The 24254-nt window shown below is 43.4% G+C and overlaps 1 protein-coding gene across 1 annotated transcript in view; it reads left to right on the top strand.

Annotated features, from left to right (window-relative positions):
* HDAC8 (histone deacetylase 8) overlaps positions 1-24254 on the top strand; it is a 222145-nt gene that overhangs the window by 100575 nt on the left and 97316 nt on the right. The window contains exon 6 of the mRNA XM_069748671.1: positions 6869-6946. Coding sequence (XP_069604772.1) covers positions 6869-6946 — 78 coding nt within the window. The remainder of the gene's footprint in view (positions 1-6868; positions 6947-24254) is intronic.

Raw genomic sequence — 24254 nt, 5'->3', positions numbered from 1 at the left:
AATTTAAAAAAATTTGCCTTTATTAAATATAGATGGCAGAAACAAATATTAAACAAGCATAGTGCGCATAATAGGACTAGGAGCCAACATACATAGTTGCTCCAGTATGCATAGCAATGGCAGACCCTATTTGCATATAGGTAATTACCTCAGAAGTGTAAGTAAAAAGTGCTGCAGTGCAAAAAAATATTCAAACCTTATATACACATAGTATGTGTCTTATTTATAGGCCAAAGTGCCATGTGCCACATCACAATTAAGTATAAAGGATTAATCAAAAAAACAAGGTGTTCCAGATGGGAACAAAGTGCAAAGTGCAAGCGGGAATATACAAAAAAACTTCTACTGAGTATTTACCTTACAGGGTTGCCACGTCCTGTATTATGCACCCCGACGCGCGTTTCGGAAGTTAGTCCTTCGTCAGGAGGTGGCTATTGTTAAAATTCGGGTCATTTTATATAAACCGACCTCCTATCACCGCGGCCCGAGCATGTATGGCGCATGCGTGGTCAGGAGGATCCGGAAGTCCAAGCGGCCACGACACGTGACCGGAAGTGCGGGGGTTGAGTACTCGACGTTACGAAGGACACGGAGATGCGACGCGCCGGGACTCCAGACCACAGGCGGCGCATGCGCACTACCAATGGCGCAGCCTAGGAGAGCTGGAGGGAATGTGTGCAAATCTAGAAAGCCTTTACATGTTTCCATGGACAAGACATACTGACTATTTGTGTAACATAGCAGGATTAAACAATCCAGGGCCACATGTCAAAGGATATAGCTAATCTATTACCGTTGCCATATACCAAAGATGGATCAATTTAGTAGAAAGTGTGTTTATCTTATAAAAGCCAATATTTGAGAAAGGTGAAAAATATTGTATATAAAAATATATATAATTACATAAGATATCATATGTATACATATGGTGCTAGTGTGCAATAATCATATCAGATGTATACATATACAACTACTAATAATATGGTGATAAAACACAGGGGATATATACAAAAAAAATAAATAAGAGTGAAAAAATATACCAGGTGATAGGGTTGGATATAAAATATAACTAAAAATTTTTTTTTCTATTATATTATTTACAGGTTCAATCCAACCTGAAAAAACTTTTTTATAACCAAGTGCCAAAGCATAGAGAGGCTATATATGGACAAGTGATTCTTAAAAAATTATTATATATAAATAAAAAATATAATAAATGATAATAGTAAAATACAACTCAATCCAGGGGGTATTAAATGTATTCCTGGTGTATCATTCGTGTATATACAGGAAATTCCATCTTCATAGATAACCCAAGGCATCCAAGTACAGTCCATCTAAAAGTACCGGTTCATCAGGTATCGCAAATATAGATTTGCACATGAGTAAAATTACTAAAACAATAAAAATAAGAATATTAAAATCACAATAGCATTAAAATAACAACATATTACAATCATATAGTGAATCGGTGGTTCTTACAAAAAAGGAACAAAGCTTAGATTCTCATTCAGACCCTTTGGTGATACTGTTTCCAGAGTCCAAATCCATTTGGTCTCTGTTTTAGCTAAGGATGTACTAATTTCCCCACCCCTTTCATTTAGTACTAAAGTATCTATGCCAATATCTTTCGTTGGGAAGAATCACAGTTATGGTGTATCTTAAGGTGTTTAGGGATAGTCTTTAATATTGAATTATCATCAATCTCTTTTGCAGCTTGTATCCCCAACTCATGTTCCCGAACTCTTACTTTGAGTTGTCTTGTAGTCATACCCACATATTAGTGGGCATGGACATGTGGCATAATAGATCACTGCCTTAGACGTGCATGTTATAGCATGTCTAATTTTGAACGTTTTTGTCCCATTGGAATCACAAAAAGTATGGGCCTTCATAATGTTTGGGTAGGCAACGCATTTGCCACATGGTTTACACCCTAATTGTTGTTTGGCATTGTCTAAGAATGTGGAAGGAGTAAGATTAGATTGATAGTGGCTCTTCTCTAGGCAGTCCCTCAAGTTCCTAGATCTCCTACACGTAATATTTGGTCTTTCTCCAACATACTGTGATAGAATAGGATCCACTCTAAGTATTCCCCATGATTTGGCTAATTGAGCCCTTATCACTTCCATTTGTCCATGATGTTGGGTGATAAATCGAACTACCTGATGAGATTTGATGGTTTAGTGCCATACAGGGCCTGGTGTCGGGTGGTGTTTTTTTCTCGACTATAGCCTCTTTTTATCGACAGTCGACTGTACCCGCGTTCTAGGAATCTCTCTTTAAAATCTACGGCCTGTTCTTCAAACTGTCATCTGAACAGATCCTCCTTATCCGCAGAAACTGTCCTATGGGGATGGAATTTATCATCGCGGGGGGGGGGAGTGAGAGAATGTTGAGTGTAGGAGAGCGTTTACTGCTGTTGCCTTGCGATAAATGTTGGTATGGAGACAATTATCATCTCCTCTAAAAACGTTTACGTCCAGGCATTCCATCCTTTCTGCATCACATTTGTAAGTAAGATGTAGGTTTCGAGAATTCTGATTCAAATGTGACATGAAGTCCTGAAGGGATTCTACTGAGCCCTGCCAGATAAAAAATGTCATCTATGAACTGCTCCCACAGAGGGATGCGGTCCACTGACGACACAAGTCCCGACATAAAGAGGTCCCTCGTCGCGTCTCCGTGTCCTTGGTAACGTTGGGTACTCAGCCCCCGTACGTCCGGTCACGTGGCGCGGCCGCTTCGACTTCCGGATCTTCCTGACCACGCATGCGCCATACATGCCCGGGCCGCGGTGATAGGAGGCCGGTTTATATATAAAATTACCCCAATGTTAACAATAGCCACTCCTGACGAAGGACTAACTTCCGAAACGCGCGTTGGGGCGCATAATACAGGGGACCCTGAAAGGTAAATACTCAGAAGTTTTTTTGTATATTCCCTCTTGCACTTTGCACTTTGTTCCCATCTGGAACACCTTGTTTTTTGATTAATCCTTTATACTTAATTGTGATGTGGCACATGGCACTTTGGCCTATAAATAAGACACATACTATGTGTATATAAGGTTTGAATATTTTTTTGCACTGCAGCACTTTTTACTTACACTTCTGAGGTAATTACCTATATGCAAATAGGGTCTGCCATTGCTATGTATACTGGAGCAACTATGTATGTTGGCTCCTAGTCCTATTATGCGGACTATGCTTGTTTAATATTTGTTTCTGCCATCTGTATTTAATAAAGGCAATTTTTTTTAAATTATCCCCGTACGGTGTTAGTCTGGGGATCATTGCCTGGTTGTTTAGGCTGCCTTCTTTGTTTGGGTAGTACTCACCCGTTTTCTCACAGAGCATTGATTACTATATTTTATGTTTTATATGTGTATATATTTTATATATATATATATATATTTTTTTTTTTTTTTTTATTGGTTCTACATATTTTATTTGGGTAATCTACGGTGCATCTGTGATTGTAATCTATAGAAATTGATCAGATTAGTCTGACATGAACGGTCCCTAGTAAACCCGTGCTGATACTGGGTCATGAGGTTATTCCTCTTCAGATACTCCAGTATAGCATCCCTTAGAATGCCCTCCAGGATTTTACCCACAGTAGAGGTTAAGCTTACTGGCCTATAATTTCCGAGTTCAGTTTTTGTTCCCTTTTTGAATATTGGCACCACATTTGCTATACGCCAGTCCTGTGGTACAGACCCTGTTATTATGGAGTCTTTAAAGATTAAACATGTGCTTTATTTATTTTAATTGTTACGGCTCAGCATTATAAACTTCTGTGAGGCACCTGTGCTCACAATACATCTAGGTAAGTTCCCTGAGGGGTTTAGTTTACAGAATGATGTAACTTTTTTTTTTACTTTTTAGGCACATCAGGGGCTCTCCAAACGTCACATGGCATCCGCTAAATGTTCCAGCAAATTTAAAAAAATTAAATGTCTTTCCTTCCCTTCCAGGCTCTGCCGTGCGCCCAAGCAGTGGTTTTCCCCCCACATATGGGGTATCTGCATGCTCAGGAGAAATTGCACAACACATTTTGGGGTCCATTTTTTTCTCTTGCCCTTCTAATAATAAAAAAAAATGGATCTAAATATTCTTGTGAAGCACCTGAAGGGTTAATAAACTTCTTAACTGTGGTATTGATCAAAGTGAAAGGGTGTAGTTTTTAAATGGTGTCACTTTTGGGTATTTTTTATCACATAGACCCTCAAAGGCACTTCAAATGTGAGGTGGTCACTAAAACAATTAATTTTGTAAATTTTTGTTGGTAAGGCTAAGTTCACATTGCGTTAGTGGGTGTCCGCTAACGGAATCCGTTACATGGCGAAATTGTCGCAATTAACGCTATATAACGGATCCGTTAGTGCACCCATTGACTGCAATGTGCTAACGGATCGCTAACGTATGCCATTTATGGCATTCGTCAGCGATGTGCCGTTATTTTCGGACGGACCTCAAACGCTGCTTGCAGCGTACAGGGTTTGTTCTTCGCTACCGCAGATCGGGCATCTGTGCTAGCGGGATTGCCAAACGCAATCCCTTTATGGACATTGCGTTAGCGCAATCCGTTAGCGTATCCGCTAAACGGATTGCACTAACGCAATGTGAACCTAGCCTAAGTGAGAAATCACTGGTCAACTTTTAACCCTTATAGCTTTTTAATGATGCAAATTGTCTCTTCAGAGAGGAATAGAACTAGAACTCTAGTGCCACATATTGGAAGTAGCAATCCTAACAGTCAATGTCGACCCTTTACCGAGCCTTGTCACATGACTTAGGATAATAGCCAAACCAGAATCTCAATTTGCAGACACTGTGTTTCGGGGTACTCCGGCAGTGAGCCCACCTCAGAGCCAGGACATGTCAGGTGTGTTGAACAGTTGACATGTGCCAGCAATAGCCGCGGGCGGAACCGCGATCCGCCCGCGGCTATTAACTAGTTAAATGCCGCTGTCAAACTCTGGAAATACGCTCACCGGTGACCCGCGTCACGTCATCGTGGGTCACCGGTGTGTCTGCATGACAACCGGAGGTCTCCTTTTGGTTCCGGATTGCTATGAGCGCCACACGGTAGGCGGCGCTCATAGCAAGTCTGTAATTCTGCTACATAGAGGCGTTCTGAGCATTGCCTCTATGTAGCAGAGCCGATCGGGCTATGGCAGCTTCTAGCCTCCCATGGAAGCTATTGAAGCATGCCAAAAGTTAAAGAAAACTAGTTTTAAAAATATAAAAGTTCAAATCACCCCCCTTTCACCCCATTCAAAATAAAACAATAAAAAAAATCAAACCTACACATATTTGATATTGCAGCGTTCAGAATCACCCGATCTATCAATAAAAAAATAAAGATTAACCTGATTGCAAAATGCCGTAGAGATAAAAAAAAGTCAAAACACCAGAAATAAGTTTTTTGGTCGCCGCAACGTTGCATTAAAATGCAATAACGGGCGATCAGAAGAACGTATCTGCGCCAAAACAGTATAATTAAAAACGTCAGCTCGGCACAAAAAATAAGCCCTCTGGAGACGCTACGGGTATTGGAAAATTGCACCTTTTTTTTTTTTTTTTTTTTTTTTTTTAGCAAAGTTTGGAATTTTTTTTCATCACTGAGACACCAAACATGTCTAGGTTTTTTTTTTCTATGAACTCAGAATGACCTGGAGAATCATAATGGCAGGTCCGTTTTAGCATTTAGTGAACCTAGCAAAAAAAGCCAAACAAAAAAAGTGTGGGATTGCGCTTTTTTTGCATTTGCACCTCACTTTGAATTTTCTTCACGTTTTCTGGTACAGGATTTGGTAAAACTAATGGTGTCGTTCAAAAGTACAACTCGTCCCGCAAAAAATAAGCCCTCACATGGCCATATTGACGGAAAAATAAAAAAAAGTTATGGCTCTGGGAAAAGGAGGGGAGTGAAAAACGAAAACGCAAAACCGAAAAAAGCTACGGTCATGAAGGGGTTAAGGTTATCTGTTTAAAAGGAGGTAGCAGCAGAATTTAAATGGTATTCTCATGTTAGTAAATTGTAGTTAGGCAGCATAAAAATAAGGAAGTTTGCAATTGACTTGCTTTTTCAAGAGCTGTTACCGCACTGCCCTTTCAGCACGAACCTACAGTGTTCCTACAGCGACCTCTAGACCGGTGAAGGTCAACTTTATAAACCAAAACGTCTTTTGCTTTTTGGAATGCTATTACAAAAAAAAAAAAAATCATCCTTTTTCAATCACTAGCCGAGTGCCAAGTTTATATATTTTGGTTCAAACACTGACCGTTAATGTGTAGTAGCGGCAGGCAGTAGTAGAGTGAAGCTGCTCGCTCAGGGAGGAGCCCCTGTATACACACACGTTACATACACATGTATGCAGACACACAGGGCACACACGTGTATGCAGACACTGTGCACATACACACGAACCCACATGTGACTGCAAACACAGGGGAGGTTTAGTGTAGAAATCCCATTTGTCTCTACCCTATTAGGGAAGTGTAGATCCTGTCCGGCATTAAACAGACCACCTAACGGCACGTTTTGATTGGCTTATTACCGCTAAGGGTTGCACACGGGGGAAGGTCTTGTAAGATTTCAGTTCTGCTCTTTGGGGCACAAGTGCAGTATTTCTGGCTTTCCCTTAGTCCCATTCTTGTTTTTTCTTTCTGCACAGCTTGGTTACATTACAGTCAGCTGCACGTAGCTGAATATATGCGTTATCTTGGTAATCGGGTCTGTGACATGCTTTCGTGGTTCCGTCATAGGTTGTGTCTCGTTATACAATCACACATGATTGCTGTGTGTAGGGCGGAGGCCGTGTCATCAGTATTGTATAATGCTATGATTTCTGTTTCAGGAGTAGAAGACGCATTTAGCTTTACTTCCAAGGTCACGACGGTTTCTTTACACAAGTTTTCTCCCGGCTTTTTTCCAGGTATGTAAGCAATCGTATAGTTTTCTCTTGCTTGCCCTGTATTTCTCATCTTAATTTACTCACTGACAATACACTGTGTGCAAGTTGTATTTTGATCACATGATACTTTCTCCTTCGTCTCATTGGGGGACACAGGACTGTGGGTGTATGCTACTGCCGCCAGGAGGCTGACACTAAGTAGACAAATAAAATTAGCTCTTTCTCCGCAGTATACACCCTGACACTGACCCAGACAGATCCAGTTTATGCTTGGTGTCCGTAGGAGGCACATCTCTGGGTTTTCCCAGATCTTTTTTTTATCCCACTTTATTTATGAAGATGAGACAGGGGCGACGGACCCTTTTGAAGGGGTCCGATCTTCCCAAACCAACAACGGGCGAGCATGTGGAGTGTCGCTTCCACATATCCTCTCCCGCAACGTGGGACCTTTTGCCGGACTAATCCCTGACCACCCTAAGGTAGCGAAATCCTAGTTTGTACAGGCATACATCGCCTGTCCATGCAGCCTCCACTTCATCACCAATGCGCTGACGGTGGTGATTAGAAGAGGCAGACGGTCCCTCTCCTCACCCCCTGAAGGGCTGACGGAGTTAGGGTGCCTGCACCGTTATATATATATATATATATATCTCTGACCTTAGGATTTGTCGGGAGGATGGGGGGGCTCCTGCTCCGTCGCGCGGTTCATCTCGGCTGGTGCAGCGGTGCCATACTGCAGGGAGATCCCGGCGCTGTTTTCCGGGTATCTCCTTCCTCGGCGTGCGCCGCTTATTTTCGTCCCAGTCGTCCAAGGCCTTGGGCAAATGTCCCGCCTCTTTCGGCCGCGTCTCCTTCCGGGTTTAGGCCCCGGCTTCGGCCTATTGCAGGCCGGTTACTGTAGTTCCCGGCGTCTAAAGCCGCGGGCGGAAGTCCCACCCCTGTCGCTGCATCTACTTCCGGGCACGCCCCTTCTCCCTGGATGAGATCGGGGAATAAAATTTAGTCCCCGGCTTCAGCCTATCGCGGGCCGTAGGCCGGAAGCCCCTCCCCCATTCGGGCGCATCCACCCTCTAATCAAGCACATAAGGGGGATAGCACTGAAGCTTGTTTCGGTAACAAGCTCCACGGGACTGGGGTAAGTGCTACTCCTCCCAGCTTGACAGCGGCATTATTTTTATCCAGCAGCTTATCTGAGGGTCCGGATTATAGCAGCAGCAGAGTCATCATGTTTAGAAAGACTAAAGGTACCTTCACACATAACGATATTGTTAACGATATCGTTGCTATTTGTGACGTAGCAACGATATCATTAATGAAATCGTTATGTGTGACAGCGACCAACGATCAGGCCCCTGCTGGGAGATCGTTGGTCGCTGAATAATGTCCAGAACTTTATTTCGTCGCTGGACTCCTGCTGACATCGCTGGATCGGCGTGTGTGACACCGATCCAGCGATGTCTTCACTGGTAACCAGGGTAAACATCGGGTAACTAAGCGCAGGGCCGCGCTTAGTAACCCAATGTTTACCCTGGTTACCATGCTAAAAGTAAAAAAAAACAAACACTAGATACTTACCTACCGCTGTCTGTCCTCCAGCGCTGTGCTCTGCACTCCTCCTGTACTGTCTGTGAGCCGGAAAGCAGAGCGGTGACGTCACCGCTCTGCTTTCCGGCTCACAGACAGTACAGGAGGAGAGCAGAGAAGCAGAGCGCAGCGCTGGAGGACAGACAGCGGTAGGTAAGTATCTAGTGTTTGTTTTTTTTAACTTTTAGCATGGTATCCAGGGTAAACATCGGGTTACTAAGCGCGGCCCTGCGCTTAGTTACCCGATGTTTACCCTGGTTACCGGCATCGTTGGTCGCTGGAGAGCGGTCTGTGTGACAGCTCTCCAGCGACCAAACAGCGACGCTGCAGCGATCCGGATCGTTGTCGGTATCGCTGCAGCGTCGCTTAATGTGAAGGTGCCTTAAGACTCATACGGTTTTATATACTTCATGTGTTACCTGTCGGTCCACTTTTCCACATGCCCAGAGTAACTGTCTCTGTGAGGCCTGCGATTCCGAAAGCACTCAGGAGCCCCCCTGTGACCCTGTCCAGAGTGTCTGTACCTGAGACTGCGGTATCGTCCCCCGAGTGGGTTGCATCCTTAACGCAATCTATGGCATCCCTAACAAAGGCGTTCGAGTCGCTTCAAACCCCGGCTGGGGCCAGGGACAGCGGTTCGTCTGTCTTGGTTTACCTCGTGAAAATAAACAAGTGAGATGGGAATATATTTGGTGTTTATTAAGTTGCCTAATAATTCTGCACAGCAATAGCTACCTGTACAAACAGATATCCTCCTAAGATAGCCAAATCTAAAAAAAAAAAAAAAACCCACTCCAACTTCCAAAAATATTAAGCTTTGATAGTTGAGTCTTTTGGATTGATTGAGAACATAGTTGTTGATCAATAATAAAAATAATTCTGTAAAATACAACTTGCCTAATAATTCTGCACACGGTGTACAATTGTACTTCACACATCGCATACATTACACCTGTAGTCAGAAGTGTGTATTTAAAGGGATATTCTGCTTCAGACCAGTTAGATAGGTGGTAACTTGGTTGTTGTATGTTCGACTGCTATGACCCCAACTGATGGTCACAGAAGGGGTCCTGTGCCCTTCCTCCCCCAAGACCACGTCCAGTAGGAGTTCAATGGCATGTTGGTCACGCTTGTGCTCTTCAGTTTCTATTTACAGTCTATGGTGCTGATGACGATAGCAGGTTTTAAATACGTAGTAACAATTCCTGAGCTCCCCTGATTCTGTTGCTTTTTTCTGTTTTGTGCTGCGTCACTCCATTGCAGAGATATTCACATGTGTTGCTTTTGGAGCGTAGTATGTGACATCTCTGGTTGTAGTGTTACAGGGCGTTTCTTCAGAGTCTTCTCAGGGGCGTGAGCCTTCACTCCTCCCTCCTAGACGCTGCCAATCACAGCTCAGCAGCTGATCTAGACGTCCTGTAATCCTGAACACTGCTGAGCTGTAACTGCAGAGTCTGGGAGGGGTGACAATAACAAATAAAAAATCCACTCACCCTTGATGGAAACCAGCCCAGAGTCTCATCTGTGCCAGACATTAGCATTGCAGTTTCTGGCAGAGGAGGTTTCACCTCCTTGCACCCCTTATTCCCAATCACACGTATGCTCTGACATATTGTAGTATTGCCATATCTATTTTAATCATTATTATTATACATTTTTATAGCGCCATTTATTCCATGGCGCTTTACATGTGAATCATGACATAAATGCTTTGATTTTATGGATTGGCACTGGACTACCTTCCTTCACGAGGGGTGACCGTGCCATCCATGTGCTCTACAAGGAGAGATTTCTCATACAGCTCTCTAAAAGCATAAAATGTGAATATCTATGCAGCGGAGTAACTTATCTGAAAAGGTATTTAGCTACATTTTTTTTTACTGTTTTTCCCACAGGTACGTTCCCACAATCAGGAACTGCTGCTTTTTGGACTCTGCATATTTATGCAGCCACAAAGAGAAAAGGAGTTTGTAGCCAGCTCACCGGTAAATCACCGCAGGTGCACGGAACTCCGCTGCAGGAAGACGATCCAATCATCAGAGAAAAGAAAAAAAAAAAAGTTGAATTCCAGCTCCTTAAAACATGACGTTTATTGTATCCAAATAAAAAATCCAAATGTCCATGGTGTGCAACCTCCCACCGGTAAGTGCCTGGGATGACAGAGATAAACGGCTACGCGTTTCGATCGGAGTGATCTTTATCAAAGCCATACCTGGATCAGGCAGCTTCTCCTACTTATAAGGAGGCTCACCCAACCAGATCATTCATTTGAGTCACATGGCAATTTGACAGGTCCTTTCATCTAAAATCATTGTTCTATATGTAACAACATAACAAAAATAAAGGATTAAAATCACATTCAGCAATAATGTAACATAACTTCATGTCTTTTATTCAATCCTGTTGGGACACAGGTGTTCAATTGGAAAATCCAATATGCTTCTCGTGTGAGAAGCCGGCGTCTAATGTCACCACCCCGACTAGGGGTATTAACCCGTTCTATGCCCTGAACCTGAAGAGTGACAGTGCTGCGTGCATGGTGCCTAACAAAATGTTTGGATGCTGCTGATATATTCCTGTCATTATTCTGAGTGTTACCTATGTCATATAAGTGTTCCCTAATGCGTGTTTTCAATTTTCTGGACGTACAGCCCACATACGACAGGTTACACTCTATACATTTGATTTTGTATACCACATTGCAAGAATTACAATTGATGTACTGCTTTATATCAAATTTGATAGTTTCATCCGCATTATAAAATGTCTTTTCAATACTGGCGAATTTACATGTGCTACAATTTCGTGTGCCACACCTGAAAAATCCTGGATAATTTAACCAGGTTCTGATGGATTTATTTTTGGAGCAGAACAAGCTAGGGGCTATTTTATTACCAATGGTCGGGGCTCTTCTCGACACCACATTAATGCCAGAATTTAGTATGTTATACAGCTGCGGATCTTCATATAAAATAGGTAAATATCTGTTGACAATATCTCTAATTCTAGCGAACTGCGGGCTATATTGAAAGCATATGTATGGCTTTTGTTCCATTTGTAAATTTCTATGCTTTTGTGCTGTAACTAGTTCTTTACGATCTTTTCCTGCTACTATTTTTTTGGCCCGATTAATTGTCCATTGAGGGTATTGTCGATATGTTAATTTATTTGCTATTTGCTCGATTTCACCCTTGAGATCTTTTTCTGAGCTCAGAAAAAGATCTCAAGGGTGAAATCGAGCAAATAGCAAATAAATTAACATATCGACAATACCCTCAATGGACAATTAATCGGGCCAAAAAAATAGTAGCAGGAAAAGATCGTAAAGAACTAGTTACAGCACAAAAGCATAGAAATTTACAAATGGAACAAAAGCCATACATATGCTTTCAATATAGCCCGCAGTTCGCTAGAATTAGAGATATTGTCAACAGATATTTACCTATTTTATATGAAGATCCGCAGCTGTATAACATACTAAATTCTGGCATTAATGTGGTGTCGAGAAGAGCCCCGACCATTGGTAATAAAATAGCCCCTAGCTTGTTCTGCTCCAAAAATAAATCCATCAGAACCTGGTTAAATTATCCAGGATTTTTCAGGTGTGGCACACGAAATTGTAGCACATGTAAATTCGCCAGTATTGAAAAGACATTTTATAATGCGGATGAAACTATCAAATTTGATATAAAGCAGTACATCAATTGTAATTCTTGCAATGTGGTATACAAAATCAAATGTATAGAGTGTAACCTGTCGTATGTGGGCTGTACGTCCAGAAAATTGAAAACACGCATTAGGGAACACTTATATGACATAGGTAACACTCAGAATAATGACAGGAATATATCAGCAGCATCCAAACATTTTGTTAGGCACCATGCACGCAGCACTGTCACTCTTCAGGTTCAGGGCATAGAACGGGTTAATACCCCTAGTCGGGGTGGTGACATTAGACGCCGGCTTCTCACACGAGAAGCATATTGGATTTTCCAATTGAACACCTGTGTCCCAACAGGATTGAATAAAAGACATGAAGTTATGTTACATTATTGCTGAATGTGATTTTAATCCTTTATTTTTGTTATGTTGTTACATATAGAACAATGATTTGAGATGAAAGGACCTGTCAAATTGCCATGTGACTCAAATGAATGATCTGGTTGGGTGAGCCTCCTTATAAGTAGGAGAAGCTGCCTGATCCAGGTATGGCTTTGATAAAGATCACTCCGATCGAAACGCGTAGCCGTTTATCTCTGTCATCCCAGGCACTTACCGGTGGGAGGTTGCACACCATGGACATTTGGATTTTTTATTTGGATACAATAAACGTCATGTTTTAAGGAGCTGGAATTCAACTTTTTTTTTTTTTCTTTTCTCTGATATTTATGCAGCGTCAGTCCTGCAGCTTCTGTAAATATACTTGCATTTTCTCTCTCATGTGGGTTGGTGCGGTATTAGATCTGTGCTGTTCCACCTCTGCTTCATCACGCTGAAGCGTTAAGGCGACGCTGTGCACCATTGTTCCTCCCCTTATCTCCGCTCCTTATCCTAGTTAGTGAGCTACTGAAGAAATTTTCATAACTTTTACACCAGAAAACTGGCATAAAATGCTTTGAAAGGCCCAAAAATGTTGAGACTTTTGACATTTTCATGCGCTGGGGTCCTGGGTTCTAATCCCACCCAGGACACAACATCTGCAAAGAGTTTGTATGTTCCGTGTTTGCGTGGGTTTCCTCCGGGTTCTCCGATTTCCTCCCACATTCCAAAGACATACTGATGGGGCTCACAATCTAGAATCCCGAACGGGGACAGCGATGATAATGTGTGCAAACTGTAATGCGCACAGCTTAATAATAATAATAATAATAATAATTTTTATTTATATAGCGCTGACATATTCCGCAGCACTTTAAATTATAGAGGGGACTTGTACAGACAATAGACATTACAGCATAACAATAAACACAGATCAAAACAGAAACCAAGAGGAGTGAGGGCCCTACTCGCGAGCTTACAAACTATGAGGAAAAGGGGAGACACGAGAGGTGGATGGTAATTCCTTTTGTTGTTCGGACCAGCCATAGTGTAGGAAAAGGGTGTTCACGTAAAGCTGCATGAACCAGTTAACAGCCTACATATGTAACAGTAGACACACAGAGGGCTATTAAATGCATAAAGCGTATGGGAACATGATGCAAGGAACCTGATTAAGTTTTTTGAGTGGGCCACACAGGGATAGTTAGGTTAATGCGTTGAGGCGATAGGCCGGTCTGAACAAATGCATTTTAAGGGCACGCTTAAAACTGTGAGGATTAATCATATTAACCTGGCTAGTGCATTCCAAAGAATAAGTGATAAGTCTTTGAGACGGGAGTAGGAGGTTCTGATTTTTGATGATGTTAACATCAGGTCATTAGCAGAATGGAGAGCACGGGTAGGGTGGTAGACTGAGACCAGGGAGGAGATGCAGGGTGGTGCTGAGCCTTGGAGTGCTTTGTGGATGAGGGTAATAAGTTTGTACTGGATTTTGGAGTGAATGGGTAACCAGTGTAATGACTGGTACAAGGTAGAGGCATCAGTATAACGATTGGTGAGGAATATAATCCTGGCTGCAACATTCAGGACAGATTGGAGAGGACAGAGTTTGGTAAGAGGTAGGCCGATTAGTAGAGAATTACAATAGTCCAGACGAGAATGAATAAGAGAAACAGTAAGAGTTTTTGCAGTGTCGAAAGTCAGAAAAGGTCGAATTCTAGAAATGTTTAAGTACAGATAACAAGAGCAAGCCAGTGATCGGATGTGGGATGGTGAATGAAAGCTGGGAATTAAGTACGACCCCAAGGCAGTGGGCATGTTGCTTGGGAGTAATGGTGGAACCACACACGGAGATGGCAATGTCAGGCAATGGTAGGTTAGTAGAGGGAGAAAACACGAGCAGTTCAGTTTTGACAGGTTCATTTTCAGATTAGCATGGAGTAGTGACCATTTGATTTAGCTGTTAGTAGATCATTAGAGACTTTATTGAAGGCAGTGTCAGTAGAGTGTAAAGAGCGGAAGCCAGATTGAAGAGGGTCGAGAAGAGCGTTATCTGAGAGATAGCGGATAAGACGGGAGTGGACCAGGCGTTCAAGTAGTTTAGAGATGAAGGGAAGATTAGAGAAAGGTCTATAGTTAGTGGCACAGTTTTGGTCGAGGGATGGTTTTTTAAGTAATGAATGTATGATGGCATGCTTAAATAAGGAGGGGAAAATACCGGAAGAGAGAGAGAGAGGCTGAATATTTTTGTTAGGTGAGAGGTGACAGCAGGGGAAAGGGACTGGAGGAGATATGGGGAATAGGGTCACTGGTGCAAGTGGTCGGGCGAGAAGATGGAAGGAGCCTGATTACTTCTACTGTGACTGGTTCAAAGTCAGAGAGTGAGCTAGATGCACTGGGGAAGGAAGGAGAGTGCATGATATGGGGGGAGTGGGAGATAATTTTCTGTCTGATATGGCCAACTTTTTCTTTGAAGTAATTGGCCAGATCGTCAGCGTGGAGATCCGTGGTTGGAGCCTGCACTCTTGGGTTGAGTAGAGAATGAAAAGTGTCAAAGAGAAGTTTAGGGTTATTGGACAATGAGGTGATGAGGATGTAGAAATAGGTTTGTTTGGAGAGGTGAAGGGCAGAGTTGTATATTTTAAGCATAAATTTATAATGGATGAAATCTTTGGGTGGATTAGATTTTCTCCCCAGACGTTTGGCGCACCTTGAGCACTGCTGCAGGAAAAGTGTTTGTATCGTGTGCCACGGTTGTCACCATCTGTGCCGCGTTATTCTATGTGTAGCAGGTGCAATTTCATCCAGGGCACTTTGCAGGGTTTCATTGTAATGCTTCAATATGGAATCAGGACATGAGAGGGAGGCGATAGGGGCCAATGATGACTGCAAGTTCTTCATAAGTTTCTGGGTGTTAATGGCCTGTATGTTTCTATAAGCGTGGAAAGTGGGGGTGACCTGAGTGGGATGGCAGCTCTTGCTAGAGAATGAAAGAAGGTTGTGGTCAGAGAGCGGGAGAGGGGAGTTTGTGAAATTATCCCCTGAGCAAAGCCGAGAGAAGACCAAGTCGAGGGAGTTTCCGTCTTCTTGCGTTGGAGAGTTAGTATGCTGCGAGAGGCCGAAAGAGGAGGTTAGAGATAAAAGGTGAGTAGCAGATGGAGAGAGAGGGAAAGCAATGGGGATGTTGAAATCACCCATGATGAGGGTGGGGATGTCACAGGAGAGAAAATGCAGAAGCCAGGTGGCAAAATGATCCAGGAACTGATGAGAGGGGCCGGGAGGACGATACACCACCGCCACCCGCATGGAAAAGGTGATGTAGAGTCTGACAGCATGGACCTCAAAAGAAGGGGAGACAAGTGAGGGTACTTGGGGGATAACTTGGAAGGTGCATTTGGTTGATAGGAGCAGACCACCGCGTCCACCTGCTCTGTTGTCCGATCTTGGGGTATGGGAAAAGTGTAGTCTACCATATGAAAGAGCAGCGCAGCAGTGGTGTCTGATTGCTGGATCCAGGTTTCTGTAAAAGACAGAAGGCTAAGAGAATTAGAAAGGAAGAAGTCATGAATGAAGGAGAGTTTATTACACACTGAGCGAGAATTCCAAAGGGCACAATTGAAAGAGACAGAAGGCATACATGAAATATTAATAAGGTTAGAGGGGTTTCTGAGTGTAGCCATTGGGAGGTTTGACTTGCTCTAACATGAGGGGCTGGGGTTAGGAGAGATGTCTCCTGCGACTAGGAGAAGGAGGATAGAAAGAGTGAGAAGAAGGTTAAGTGATTTGTGAGAGCGTCTCTTGAGTTGGATGGTGGGACTAAATGGATCTGCACTGTTTAGCAATGTGAACAGAGCATGACTCCTATACATAGGAGAGGAAAGGACAGAGGGGCCGATATGGATGGAATGTAAAGAATTAATGCAATTGCAGTGAATGTGAGTGAATGCAGCAGCCAGGATATAGATCATACAAATGCATATGGTGAGTATTTGTTCTGTTCCAAATGAACAGGTATTAGATTTATTTATTGTCTTACCTGTCTCTTGCCCTGTCTAACTGCCAGTACTTTGATAAATGTACGTAGATTAAATTTGCATAAATGGCCCTTGTATAAATGCTTCCCCAAGATATGTCTCAATTTATGAGGCTAGCTCTTAAGGTACCTTCACACTGTGACGCTGCTATAGACAGCCAGCAGATCGCTGGAGCGTCGCTGTAGAGATGTCAAACACAGCAGCTCCAGAACGATGCAGGAGCGATCCAGTGACGTAAGGGTTACTCACTTTTTGTTCTCACAGGTCGTTAGCTCCATGTAAATCATTGCAGGCATCTTTGCTTTTGCTGTCAAACACGAGGATACACGCTGATCTGACGACCAAATAAAGTTCTGGACTTCTAGCTCCGACCAGGGATGTCACAGCGGGATCCAGATCGCTGGTGCGTGTCAAACACAACGAGATCGCTATCCAGGACTTTGCAACGTCACGGATCGTTGTCGTTCTCGTTGTAAAGTTGCTGGGTGTGAAGGTACCTTTAGATCTTACTTTTTTTTTCTCTCATTAGCAATCAATCAATAAATGTTGTGAACAGATAAATGTCCAGGCCTACATGGACCAGATACCAATTTGAAAAGTTAGTTGACCTCATAGTATAAGGGGACAAGTGGAGTAAGTTGAATTATTTAAATACCATTATATATGCAGCTAAAATGAAAAAAAAAAAAGGTGGCGCTAGGGCGCATTTCACAACAGAAGTCTTACTCCAATCACTGACTAGAGTAAGATATGTGGCGAGGCTCATGGAGGCCTATTCCACCTGCCTCCATGCCTGACTCATTAGGAGGCATAAGGAGCATCTGAATTCAGCATGCCTCCTCATGAAGACCGGTGTGAAAGTCGCCAGTCCTGAGGAATCGGAGTCATACTTTTTAGTTACTAAGGAGGTTTCTGAACATTTCCAGAGAGGATAACTAGTGGCATCTTTAGGTCGGGTTTAAAAGAGCACATAAAAAATTGTCCTATATTCGTATAGAAATTCTGGACGATTTTCATCCGTGTTGTTGTCCCTGTGTCCATTTTGCCATCCGTGTTGCCGCCAATGTGTCCGTGTTGCCGTCGATATAGCCGTCCATGTCTTGCTGTTGCCATCCGTATGTTGGCATTGCCAACTGTGTTGCTGTCCATGTGTCTATAATTTACGTCCTTGTGATATCTGTTTTTACACACTAATCATTGTACAATAGACAGGTGCTGTGCTGTGAACATGGGATGTATAATGCATGTTCTGTATAGGATCTGATTGCTTAGCACACCCATAAAGGTGAATGGGCGTGTCTCATAGATCTACGGAAGAGAATCGTGCACGGTGTGATTACTTTCCCACGAACAACCCTTTTGAATTACGTTGGTCAGTGTGCTGTCCTTATATATCTACATGAGCCTGTAGGGCGAGGAGATGTCCCTTTCACTTACTAAGGGGCTCACATGTACTTGTATAGTCGCATCGCACGCCTTATTCTAAAACTTGGCCATTATTGTAGAGTTGTTTACAGCTAGAACTTCACTCCTGGAGATTTTGCAGTGCGTCTCTGGAAACCGGTACTTATTATCTCAGAAAATCAGCAGAATTTTAGGGTCCATTTACATGGAGCGACTAGCAGTATACGACCGCAGACTGGTAAAGTTTACTGTTCGATAGTTGTTTAAATACCTGTTTACACAGGCAGGTAAACTAAACGATGCGTAGCGAGCGATCTATACTACATCGCTACCACGGCTCTCTTCAGTGCCAGTGCTGTTAATGCACCACAGAGAACCATCATTTTTTTGCACTTTGGAAAAGATCATTTCATCCTGTTTACACTGAAAGCGAATTGTGGAATGAGCGTTTTTAACGATTGGTCACAATTATTGCAGTGTAAATGTAGCTTACAGAGGACATTTCACCAAATTGTTCAAGGTGAACTGGTCACACAATCAAATAATGGCTGCAGAAGCAAAATGAAACCTTTTTTTTTCTCCTCTGAGTTACCAGAGTTTTCACTAAGGGTACCTTCACACTGAACGATATCGCTAGCGATCCGTGACGTTGCAGCGTCCTGGCTAGCGATATCGTTCAGTTTGACAGGCAGCAGCGATCAGGATCCTGCTGTGCCATCGTTGGTCGGAGCAGAAAGTCCAGAACTTTATTTCGTCGCTGGACCTCCCGCAGACATCATTGAATCGGCGTGTGTGACGCCGATTCAGCGATGTCTTCACTGGTAACCAGGGTAAACATCGGGTTACTAAGCACAGGGCCGCGCTTAGTAACCCGATGTTTACCCTGGTTACCAGCGTAAACGTAAAAAAAAAAATAAAACACTACATACTTACATTCCGCTGTCTGTCCCCCGGCGCTGTGCTTTCCTGCGCTGGCTGTGAGCGCCGGCTGGCTGTAAAGCCTCCAAGACCACTCTCTGGAACCTCTGGCCCACCATTGCCATTTGTGTGTGTTGGTGATGAAGCCTTCAACTTTCGTCACACCTGCTCAAGCCATATGCAAATAGTGGATTGACACGAACGAAAATAGTAGTAAATTATCGCTTAACACGAGCGTGAATAGTAGAGTGTGCCTTCGGGATTTTAACAGCAAAATGGCGAGTTCTGTTGGCTGCTCTCAAACTGTGACGAAGTCTGACATGATGCTCCAGCGCTGGTGAAAGGGGCCGAGGGACCAGAAGGGAGGGAAGGGTCAGAGGGGTGGGGGTCTATCGATGTGGACCCCAGTGGCGGACTCCTGTGGGATCGCTCCAGAGGGGTCCAACTCAGCAGCAGGCTCCCAAGTGCTGCAGACAGTGCTGTGAAATAAAAGAAAACAAAAAATATATGTATTGATATTGCATATCCGTGGCTGAAACGAAAAAAAAGGTTAGACATGTAAACATTGTGACTTCATAAATGGGTTGTGGAATATTTACCTTCTGCTCCCATCGTTGACCAGAGGAATGACAGGGCTCTTGCATACTTGTACTGGTCCTGCCTCCTCCCGATCCACTCGGGGCCTGCATCTCCTTGTTGAACTCCCTCTTAAAGCGATCCCTGAGTGACCGCCACCGCTTCATTACCTTTCACCTGTAAAGGGAAAAAACACATTTTGGTTACAACACATTCCGTCATACAACCTAAATTCCTGAAATGTGAATACTTACGCGCTTGAGTCTGCTGCTGAGGTTCGAGGTCCTCCCAGCTGTCCACAATGATAAAGCATACTTGCTCCCAGAGCCGATGGGTGATGAATTGATCTGCATGGCTGCGGTCACCCATATTCCACAGCGGCTCCCGCTCGCGTACCTCTTCGATGAGGCGGTCCACATCCAGACCCCCCTCCTCACCATCCGAGTCGTGAGCACTGAATTCCACATCTAATATAAAAAAAAAAGGTACTTACTGCCAGAATGTGCAGCAGACTAGAAAAAAAAGTATTATGTTGGGTGTAGGAATATGTTTTCTGTGTACTGTGATGTATGATGATCTGTTTTTTATGTGTTGGGTGCACTGTGATGTCTGTAGGAACTCTTTCTGCAAAACTTACACTCTGCGCGGTTGCTCCGGGCATTTCTCCACCCACCCGATATCCTTCTGGGAGGCCCTCTTCTGCTTCGGCTTCCTGTGAAAACATAATTAATGCATATAGTGTTAACCAAAAATTTTAACAAGAACAAAAAGAAAAAAAACATTTTTTAAATAATAATAATATTATTTATATAGCGCCAACATATTCCGCAACGCTTTACAAATTATAGAGGGGACTTGTACAGACAATAGACATTACAGCATAACAGAAATCACAGTTCAAAATAGATACCAAGAGGAATGAGGGCCCTGCTCGCAAGCTTACAAACTATGAGGAAAAGGGGAGACACGAGAGGTGGATGGTAACAATTGCTTTAGTTATTCGGACCAGCCATAGTGTAAGGCTCAGGTGTTCATGTAAAGCTGCATGAACCAGTTAACTGCCTAAGTATGTAACAGTACAGACACAGAAGGCTAATAACTGCATAAAGTGTATGAGAACATGTTGCGAGGAACCGGATTATGTTTTTTTTTTTTTTTTTTTTCTTGAATGGGCCACACAGGGATAGTTAGGTTAATGCGTTGATGTGGTAGGCCAATCTGAACAAATGAGTTTTTAGGGCACGCTTAAAACTGTGGGGATTGGGGATTAATCGCTTTAACCTAGGTAGTGCTTTCCAAAGAATCGGCGCAGCACGTGTAAAGTCTTGGAGATGGGAGTGGGAGGTTCTGATTATTGAGGATGCTAACCTGAGGTCATTAGTGGAGCGGAGGGCACGGGTAGGGTGGTAGACTGAGACCAGAGAGGAGACGTAGGGTGGTGCTGAGCCATGGAGTGCTTTGTGGATGAGGGTAGTAGTTTTGTACTGGATTCTTGAGTGGATGGGTAACCAGTGTAATGACTGGCACAAGGTAGAGGCATCGGTGTAACGGTTGGTGAGGAATATGATCCTGGCAGCAGCATTCAGGACAGATTGGAGCGGGTAGAGTTTTGTAAGAGGGAGGCCAATTAGTAGAGAGTTACAATAGTCCAGACGAGAATGAATAAGTGAAACAATAAGAGTTTTTGCAGAGTTGAATGTAAGAAAGGGGCAAATTCTAGAAATGTTTTTGAGATGCAGATAAGAGCGAGCCAGTGATCGGATGGGGGAGGGGGGGGGGTGAATGAAAGCTCAGAATCAAGTATGACCGCAAGGCAGCGGGCATGGTGCTTTGGAGTAATGGTGGACCCGCACACGGAGATGGCAATGTCAGGCAAAGGTATGTTAATAGAGGGAGAAAACACGAGGAGTTCAGTTTTTGACAGGTTCAGTTTCAGATAGAGGGAGGACATGATGTTAGAGACAGCGGTAAGCCAATCAATGGTGTTTACTAAAAAGGTCGGCATGATAACAGGAGAAGAAGTGTATAATTGGGTGTCATCAGCATAGAGATGGTACTGGAAGCCTAATCTACTGATTGTTTGTCCAATAGGGGCAGTATACAAAGAGAAAAGGAGGGGGCCTAGGACTGATCCTTGAGGAACCCCAAGAGTAAGGGGAAGGTGAGAGGAGGAGGAACCAGGAAAAGATACATTGAAGGGTCGGTCAGAGAGATAGGAGGAGAACCAGGAGAGAACGGTGTCCTTGAGGCCGATGGAGCGGAGCATAGTGAGGAGGAGCTGATGATCCACAGTGTCAAATGCTGCAGAGAGATCCAAGAGAATTAGCATGGAGTAGTGACCATTAGATTTAGCTGTTAGTAGGTCATTAGAGACTTTAGTGAGGGCAGTTTCAGTAGAGTGTAAAGAGTGGAAACCAGATTGAAGAGGGTCGAGAAGAGTTATCTGAGAGATAGCGGGTAAGACGGGAGTGGACCGGACGTTCGAGGAGTTTAGAGATGAAGGGAAGATTAGAGACAGGTCTATAATTAGCGGCACAGTTTTGATCGAGGGATGGTTTTTTAAGTAATGGATGGATGATGGCATGCTTAAATGAGGAGGGAAAAATACCGGAAGTGAGAGAAAGGTTGAATATTTTTGTTAGGTGAGAGGTGACGGCCGTGGAAAGGGACTGGAGGAGATGTGACGGGATGGGGTCACTGGTGCAAGTAGTCAGGCGAGAAAATGCAAGGAGCCTGATTACTACTTCTTCTGTAACTGGTTCAAAATCAGAGAGTGAACTACAGTCATGGACAAAAATTTTGAGAATGAGACAAATATTAATTTTTCCAATGTCTACTGCTTCATTTTTTCTAATGGCAATTTGCATATACTCCTGAATGTCAGAGTGATCAGCTTAACAGCAATTACTGTACTTGCAAAGTCAATATTTGCCCAGAAAATGAACTTTAACCCCCAAAACACATTTCAACATCATTGCAGTCCTGCCTTAAAAGGAGCAGCTAACATCGTTTTAGTGATTGATCAATTAACACAGGTGTGGGTGTTGATGAGGACAGGGCTGGCGATCAATCAGTCATGATTAAGTAAGAATGACATCACTGGACACTTTAAAAGGAGGCTGGTGCTTGGTATCATTGTTTCTCTTCAGTTAACCATGGTTATCTCTAAAGAAACACGTGCAGCCATCATTGCACTGCACAAAAATGGCCTAACAGGGAAGAGTATCGCAGCTACAAAGATTGCACCTCAGTCAACAATCTATCGCATCATCAAGAACTTCAAGGAGAGAGCTTCCATTGTTGTCAAAAAAGGCTCCAGGGCACCCAAGAAAGACCAGCAAGCACCAGGACCGTATCTTAAAACTGTTTCAGTTGCGGGATCAGACTACCAGCAGTGCCGAGCTTGCTCAGGAATGGCAGCAAGCTGGTATGAGTGCTTCTGCACGCACTGTGAGGCGGAGACTCTTTGAGCAAGGCCTGGTTTCAAGGAGGACAGCAAAGAAGCCACTTCTCTCCAGAAAAAACATCAGGGACCGACTGATATTCTGCAAAAGGTACAGGGAGTGGACTGCTGAGGACTGGGGCAAAGTCATTTTCTCTGATGAATCCCCTTTTCGATTGCTTGGGACATCTGGAAAACAGCTTATTCGGAGAAGAAGAGGTGAGCGATACCACCAGTCTTGTCTCATGCCAACTGTAAAGCATCCTGAAACCATTCATGTGTGGGGTTGCTTCTCAGCCAAGGGAATCGGCTCACTCACAGTCTTGCCTAAAAACACAGCCATGAATAAAGAATGGTACCAGAATGTCCTCCAAGAGCAACTTCTCCCAACCGTCCAAGAGCAGTTTGGCGCCCAACAATGCCTTTTCCAGCATGATGGAGCACCTTGCCATAAAGCAAAGGTGATAACTAAATGGCTCATGGAACAAAACATAGAGATTTTGGGTCCATGGCCTGGAAACTCCCCAGATCTTAATCCCATTGAGAACTTGTGGTCAATCATCAAGAGACGGGTGGACAAACAAAAACCAACAAATTCTGGCAAAATGCAAGCATTGATTATGCAAGAATGGACTGCTATCAGTTAGGATTTGGTCCAGAAGTTGATTGAGAGCATGCCAGGGAGAATTGCAGAGGTCTTGAAGAAGGGTCAACACTGCAAATATTGACTTGCTGCATGAACTTATTCTAACTGTCAATATAACCTATTGGTACTCATAATATGATTGCAATTATATTTCTGTATGTGATATAAACATCAGACAAACACTAATAAAAACCAGAGGGCAGCAGATCATGTGAAAATATAATTTTGGTGTCATTCTCAAAACTTTTGGCCATGACTGTAGATGCAGCAGGGGAGGGAGGACAGTGAATGGTATGAAGAGATTGAGAGAGGATTTCCTGTCGAATGTGGTCAATTTTTTCTTTGAAGTAATTGGCCAGATCGTCAGCGCGGGGATCTCTGGTTGGGGCCTGCACTCTTGGTTTGAGTAGGGACTGGAAAGTATCAAAGAGACGTTTAGGGTTATTGGACAGTAAGGTGATGAGTGTGTTGAAATAGGTTTGTTTGGAGAGGTGAAGGGCAGAGTTGTATGTTTTTTGCATGAACTTTTAATGGATGAAATCTTTGGCTAGATTAGATTTTCTCCACAGACGTTTGGCGCACCTGGAGCACCGCTGCAGGAAATGTGTTTGCAGCGTGTGCCACGGTTGTTGCCGTCTGTGCTGAGTTGTTTTATGTATAGGTGGTGCAGCTTCATCCAGGGCACTT

This window comes from Ranitomeya imitator, chromosome 2 (assembly GCF_032444005.1).
Source record: "Ranitomeya imitator isolate aRanImi1 chromosome 2, aRanImi1.pri, whole genome shotgun sequence".
Lineage (NCBI taxonomy): Eukaryota > Metazoa > Chordata > Amphibia > Anura > Dendrobatidae > Ranitomeya > Ranitomeya imitator.
Note: the sequence above shows the minus strand (reverse complement) of the source record. Positions and strands in the feature narration are given on the sequence as shown.